The 7,160-nt window shown below is 52.6% G+C and overlaps 1 protein-coding gene across 1 annotated transcript in view; it reads left to right on the top strand.

Annotated features, from left to right (window-relative positions):
• PLXDC1 (plexin domain containing 1) overlaps positions 1-7,160 on the top strand; it is a 63,331-nt gene that overhangs the window by 4,265 nt on the left and 51,906 nt on the right. Inside the window, exon 2 of the mRNA XM_049635920.1 lies at positions 4,380-4,558. Within this exon, the coding sequence (XP_049491877.1) occupies positions 4,380-4,558 (179 nt within the window). The remainder of the gene's footprint in view (positions 1-4,379; positions 4,559-7,160) is intronic.

The following is a 7,160-nucleotide window of genomic DNA, read 5'->3' as shown; positions in this document are numbered from 1 at the left end:
TTCCTTCCTTCCTTCCTTCCTTCCTTCCTTCCTTCCTTCCTTCCTTCATCTATATGTACTTTCTAAGCCTTTGCTCTGTATCAGGTACCTAGAGCCTGCAGATGCATAGGCAGTCACAACATGTTGGGATCAGGGCCGGGATGATGCATGTAGCATTTGGGGTGAGGAGGAGAGATGTCAGGGGATGCTTTGGGGAGAGATGACATCTTATGGGACTTGAAAGATGATCAAAAGGTCATCAGAAGGGGCGCCTGGGTGGCGCAGTCGGTTAAGCGTCCGACTTCAGCCAGGTCACGATCTCGCGGTCCGTGAGTTCGAGCCCCGCGTCAGGCTCCGGGCTGATGGCTCGGAGCCTGGAGCCTGTTTCCGATTCTGTGTCTCCCTCTCTCTCTGCCCCTCCCCCGTTCATGCTCTGTCTCTCTCTGTCCCAAAAATAAATAAAAAACGTTGAAAAAAAAATTAAAAAAAAAAAAAAAAAAAGGTCATCAGAAGAAGGGTTCATTTATGGAGCAGAGTGGTTCCGGCTGGGAAAGCCACATGTGTGAGGCCCTGTGGCCAGAGAGAGCAGGGCTGGATCCTGGCGAGGGCTTTAGGGAGGCAGGAGGCCGGAGGAGAGAGGAGGGATCCGGTCAGGAAGGGCCTTCAGCTGGAGGGCTGTGGAAAGCTGGACGCATGGGAGAAATGGAATCACGTGTGTCCTCTAGAAAGAATGACCTGGAGAGAGTGTGAGAGACTAGTTGGAGGGCATTAAGGGCGGAGGCTGTGGCCGTGGGGCTGGAATGGCGAGCTTGGGTGACGGGTGGGACGAGGGTGGCTTGGCCAGGCACTGGGGTGGCATGACGTGGCCTCCTGAAGTCAGCCCGTGGTTTCTTGTGCCAGAGCAGGGCAGTGGCACGTGGAGAGACCTGGGGTTCTACTGCTGCTGGGCCGCCCTCCTGCATGCCAGGGGACACAGTCTCCCAGGGGCAGCTCCAAAATTCAGGCCCAGTGGTCCCCAGTAAGCCCAGCCCACACGCCTGTCCTTCCCTGGGCTGCCCCTGCACTTTAGGAAATAGCCTGGGGTCGCTGGGCGCTTCTTGTTACACTTTCTGTGGCCTGAGCAGACCCTAAGGTCAACCTGCCCTGTGTGCCAATCTCGCCATGGACTCGTTGTGTGACCTGGGGAGATTCCTTAACATCTCTGTGTCTCAGTTCCCAATTCGTAAAATAGATCTAAAACTAGCACCGATCTCAAGGGGTTATTGGGAGGATTAAATGAGTTAATGTGTTTTAAAGCATTTGGAAGAGTGGTAGCAAAGAGTGAGCATTTTCGAAAAGTTAGCTGTCATTTTTATTCTTCCTATTGCCGCTGTGACAGCATGCTGCTTGGGGCCATGGGTGAATGCGTGGATGAATAAAGAACAGCGTGATCTCCGGGAGCTTCTCGCCGTCACTCACGGGCAGGTGCACTCACGTGACGTGGGTGCTGGGAAGGTGAAGCTGTCCGATGCGGGACAGAAGGTAGAGCAGAGAGTGGCCGAGGGTTGGAAGAGTGTGCAACACATGTGTGAACATGCAGGGGGGACGGCCCGGACCTTCAGGCAAGTCTGCGTGTGCACAGGCACGTGGGTCCCGACACACAGATACACGTGAGCAACCAGCTGCGTTGGCTCCTTCCACAAGCTGAGGGGGTGATGTCCTGTCCTCGCCAATTGGGAGGGGGAAGAGTGGCAGGGAGACAGATGTCGTGGGGGCTGAGAGGGTCAGACTCAGGGCCGGGCCAGGGTAGGGCAGGTTCCTGGGCAGTCTCCCTCTCCATCCCCTTCCCTGTCCGACTTAGTGGACTCTTTGCCTCTGACCTTGGCCCTGAACCCTCTAATTCTAAAGCCTTCTCATTTGTTTCTCACTTGATGCTCATGGCAGCCTGCCCTGTAGACATGATTGTCACCCCCGTTTTAGTGATGAGGGAATTGAGGCTCAGAGAGGTAAGCAGATGGGTCCAAGGTCAAACAGCTTCTGGGCGCGGGCGTCCCTTCCCTGACCCCTCATCTTGGCTGGGCCCCCCTTCCCAGCCCTCTTCTCAGGCCTTGGGCCCCCACGTTGCAGGCACCCTCCTGTCTCAGTTGCAGGATTGTGATGCGTGCAGACCTCTAGCATCCCTTTCCAGGCCGGCTAAGCTCTTCTACGTGCTCTGCACACGTTCCTTTCCTGTTCTGGTTCCAGCCCAGGCCCAAGGGCTGCTTGCAGGAGGACCCGGGGAGCTGGGCAGAGCAGCCCAGCACAAACCGTTCTATCTCCAGAAGCAGCTGTGGGCCCCACCCGAGAGGGGCAAGACAGCCTTGGCTTGGGGTCTGAGCCAATGGCAGGCTGCCTTCCCAGCCCTGGGCTTAGGCCCGTCTCAGCCAGTGGGCAACCTGGGGAAGGGGCCTGGGGGCCGCCCCACTCCCCACCTCCTCCAGAGCATCTGGTTGCGATTAGGGGCAGAGAAGTGAGAGAGGGCCGGCAAGGGTCCAGCAAGCACCAGCAGCCAAGAATGACTTAATTGGATGAAATGTCTAATGACAAACCAGGGCCCCACAGCAGAGTCCTGGCCCCAGCCCCAGGCCTGGTGCTGGCCAAGCCTTGTCTCAACCTCTGTCCTTGCAGGCTCCCAAGAGTTACCTCCACTATCGCGTCCTCAATGGTACAGTGATTGGGCACCTACTGTTTGCCAGACACTGAGAACGCACATTTGCAGGAGGTGGGGAGAGTCCTGGGGGAGCTCGTCTGCCAGAGGGACAGACACGTAGTTACGCACAGTGGGTGCTCTAGGAAAGAGGGTTACATCCAGAAGCTCTAGCGAGTGGCGGACAAGGGCATTGGACACGGGGTCGGCCTGAAATCGATGAATATCACAGGAAATATCAGACCCACCTCTCTGGTGATCTGTGTCCCATACACACGTCCAGGCTAGGTGTAACAATTGCAGTGACAATATAAGACACATCTTGGGGCGCCTGGGTGGCGCAGTCGGTTAAGCGTCCGACTTCAGCCAGGTCACGATCTCGCGGTCCGTGAGTTCGAGCCCCGCGTCAGGCTCTGGACTGATGGCTTGGAGCCTGGAGCCTGTTTCCGATTCTGTGTCTCCCTCTCTCTCTGCCCCTCCCCCGTTCATGCTCTGTCTCTCTCTGTCCCAAAAATAAATAAAAAACGTTGAAAAAAAAATTAAAAAAAAATATAAGACACATCTTTAGGGGCACAAATCTTTCTAAAAAGGAAAAGCATGGTTTCTGTGCCATTCAGAATAAAGGTAATGACCTAGGCGGGACAGAGAACACCGAGTCTAGGAATGGCTGCTGAATGGCCAGTGCGGCCACTTCCCCATCCGGGGCCCTGGCAAACATCGTTAATCGATCGTGACAATCTTTCCTGCTAAACACTGATGGGGCTTCAGGGTTTGTCTCGATTAGAGCACTCCTGGCTGTCACTAATTGATTGGAGATGGCTTTTGAGATGAAACCTATTTGCCATCTTTGATGGAGGCTAAGCTCCATGTTTTATGGAGAAAGGGACTTGCCCAAGGTGTTTGCAGGTAGTCACAGGACTACACAGTGGTCCGCGCTATGGAGACATCTTTGATTGTCACAGTCTGGGAGGAGGTGCTACTGGAATCTAGTGGGCAGAGGCCGGGGATGCTGCTGAACATGTTACAATGCTCAGGACAGCCTCCACAGCCAAGAATTCTCCAGTCCAGAATGTCAATGGTGCTAATGTTGAGAAGCCCTGAACTCAAAGAAGTCTACTCTCTGACTTCTAGTCCCTGGAGTCTCCTGGAAGATGAGCTTATGCGCCATTTCTGGCAGAGAAATCAGGAACTGGTTTGGAATGTTCCAGAGCAAAGGTGCTCACCCTTGTTTACAGAGTTAGGTTCAGGGCTTCCCAAAAGCTCCCCTGGGGATTATTTAAGAATCCTAACGCCCAGGCCACACCACAGAACAATTATATCAGGATCTCTGGGGTGGGAACCAGACAGTAGGAATTGTTAAAGCTCCTCCAATGATTCTGTGTGCAGCAGAGATTGAGAATAATTACCCCTTTGGACATTTGGAACTTATCTCCCTCCCTAACCCAACAGGCGACTCTCTTTAACCTCTGTGAGCCCTTGATTCCTGTCTGCAAAATGGAGAGCATCCTATCTCCTGCGGAGGGCTGGGTGAGGACTAACGGTGTGCTGTGTGCAGTGTGTGGCACGGAGGTGACACATGGCGCTCAGTGCACAATGGGTGTCTCCTGCCCTGGCAGCTGTCCCCACGGTCAGTGATGGCGTGGCGCTGGGGCCTCTGCAGAGTAAATGGGCTGCTCCCCTGCTTGGACCTTCACTCCGGACTGCCGGGACTCAGCTTACTGTCTCCTTCTCCCAGGTCAGGATGCAGGCGGAGGCTCTGGGCGGGCTGCCAAGCGGATCACTCAGGGATGGAGTCGGAGAGCCCGAGAGAGCCCCGGGCAGGCATCAGAGTCGGACAGGACCCAGCTGAGCCAAGACCCGGGTGGGGGCACCCTGGCCATTGACACACTGCCAGATAACGGGACCAGGGTGGTGGTGAGTGCTGGAGGAACGTGGAAGGGGAGGGAAGTGGCGGTGAGGGACTCCCCAGGTGCCCTGAGTAAACTTGTCAGCCCTGCAAATCACATATCCTTTGGGATTGGCCTTGGTTGTCGGCATGGAGAGAGGGATCCCAGGGGAGGGGATGAGAGCAGGGCCCAGCCTGGGACATTAAATCTTCGCATCTCAGAGCTTCATAGATCGCCCACCTCCTCGTGCACCCAGGGAGGTGAGGTGACTTGCTCAAGAATGCACAGCATGTGCACAGGCTTCCTGGCCGTGGGTTCTTGCGTGGCCCGAGGCCTCCGCTAAACGCTGAATGAAGGTGGCATCATTGGTCACATCTAGCTGCCCGCTCAGGCCCCTCTCCCTTCTCATTCCTGCACCATTTACAGACCCTGTAGCCCCAAAGGGTTAACGGCCAAAGAGGCTCAGGCTGCTTAGCCTCAGGGCAGGGCACTGAGTAGAGAAGACAATTAGCGAGAGAATGAGAACTAACAGTGCTGGGGCTGGTGCATCCGGGCTAGGAATGTCAAGGCCCTGAGGAGGTGCTGTCCTTGCAGCGTGTGGCCCTGCTCTCCAGCGGGCTTTCTGGGAGGCCAACGGGGGCCTCTGTGTCTGGGGGTGAATCTGTCGTCACGTGTGCGTGTGTTTGCACCTGCATCTGACGGTTTTTGTATATTATGTACAATATACGGTGGGTTACCACCGTATTTCTAAGTAATTTGCTCACGCTGCCGCCTCTTGATTAATTCCCTTAGACATTGTCTGTTGACTACCTGTTGTGTAGATGAAAATTTGCTTTTTATGCACTCCCTCGACTGTCATTCTACTGCCAGTGTTTTTGTTAAATCCGTGTGCTCTGCTTTATATCATGGTAATCGTGTAAATATTGTTCACCACTGGGGCGCCTGGGTGGCGCAGTCGGTTAAGCGTCCGACTTCAGCCAGGTCACGATCTCGCGGTCTGTGAGTTCGAGCCCCGCGTCAGGCTCTGGGCTGATGGCTCGGAGCCTGGAGCCTGTTTCCGATTCTGTGTCTCCCTCTCTCTCTGCCCCTCCCCCGTTCATGCTCTGTCTCTCTCTGTCCCAAAAATAAATAAAAAACGTTGAAAAAAAAAATTAAAAAATAAATAAATAAATAAATATTGTTCACCACTAATCCAAGCAGGGTAATATTATTGTTGACTTTCTTGTACAGTTTTTGTTTTTCCTGGATCCTTGCCCCAACCCCCTGTTTGTTTACTTTTCTGTACTTACCATAGCTATATATTCTTATATATCTACTGGCTTCAAATAGAGTTTTTGGTGTGGTACAACCTGTCCTTTCCTCCCACCCCCCCCCCCCCCCCCCCCCAGAAACCTCTCTCCTGTTGTCCTGCTCCAACCTGGGCTGGCTGCTTGCCCACCTGCCCACCCCACGGTCATTGTGGGATCTCCCTCTCCTCCAAGGTTAGAACCCCCTTATCTGTCTCTTGTGTTGGGTGCCCTATTCTCTCAATCTTTCCTGCTTGCCCCCCTTGTTTGTTTAGCTTCCTGAGAAAGGTTACACAGGAGGGAACATTCTTTAGAAAACTCACATATCTGAAAATGCCCTTTTTAAAAAAAATATTTTTCTTTTATTTTTAGTTATTTAAATGTTTATTTTTGAGAGAGACAGAGCACAATTGGGGGCGGGGCAGAGACAGAGGGAGACACAGAATCCGAAGCAGGCTCCGGGCTCTTGAGCTGTCAGCACAGAGCTTGACACGGGGCTGGAACCCACGAACCGTGAGATCACGACCTGAGCTGAAGTCAGACATTTAACCGGCTGAGCCACCCGGGCACCCCCAAAATGCCTTTATTCTATCCTTACACTTGATTGATGGTCTGGCTGAATATAGAATTCTAGATTAAAAATAATTTTCCTTCAGAGGTTTGCAGGCATCTTCTGGCTTCCTGTGTCACTGTTGAGAGGTTTGATGTCCTTCTTACTCTTGTCCTTTGTTTATATGTGCTCCCTCCCCGCTCTGGAAGCTCTTGGGGTGTAACCCCCACATTCTGAAAGTGCAGTGATGTGCTCTGACTCTGGGACTTACACCCACCAGTTCTGGCAAGTCCTCCTGTTTTATTTCTTTGACAATCTTCTCTCTGCCTAGTTCCTTCTTTCTGTAGGTCTCCTTGATTCAACGTTCATCTCAGGGATTGATCACTGAACTTCTCTTTTCTGTTGTTTATTTGCAGGGTTTGCTTGTTGGTTTTGGTCCATTTTCTGGGAGGCTTTTCTCAACTTTATTTTCTGAATGTTACTGATTCTTTTTTCTATGATCATTTTTAATTTCTAAGAGCTCTTTGTTATTTTCCGATTATTTCTTTCCTTAGGAAAAAAAAAGGCATTCTGTTCTTGTGTCATGGATGTAAGATCTTTTCTGTCTTAGGATAATTTAAAATTTTAAATATTTTTTTTTCCTGCTCTGTCCTTCCTTCCTTCCTTCCTTCCTTCCTCCCTCCCTCCCTCCCTCCCTCCCTTCTTTCTTTCCTTCCTTCCTTCTTTCCTTCCCCTTTCCTTCCCTCCTTCCTCCTTTCCTTCTTCCTTCCTTCCTTCCTTCCTTCCTTCCTTCC

This window comes from Panthera uncia, chromosome E1 (assembly GCF_023721935.1).
Source record: "Panthera uncia isolate 11264 chromosome E1, Puncia_PCG_1.0, whole genome shotgun sequence".
Classification (NCBI taxonomy): domain Eukaryota; kingdom Metazoa; phylum Chordata; class Mammalia; order Carnivora; family Felidae; genus Panthera; species Panthera uncia.
This window is presented reverse-complemented; position numbering and strand designations above follow the sequence as displayed.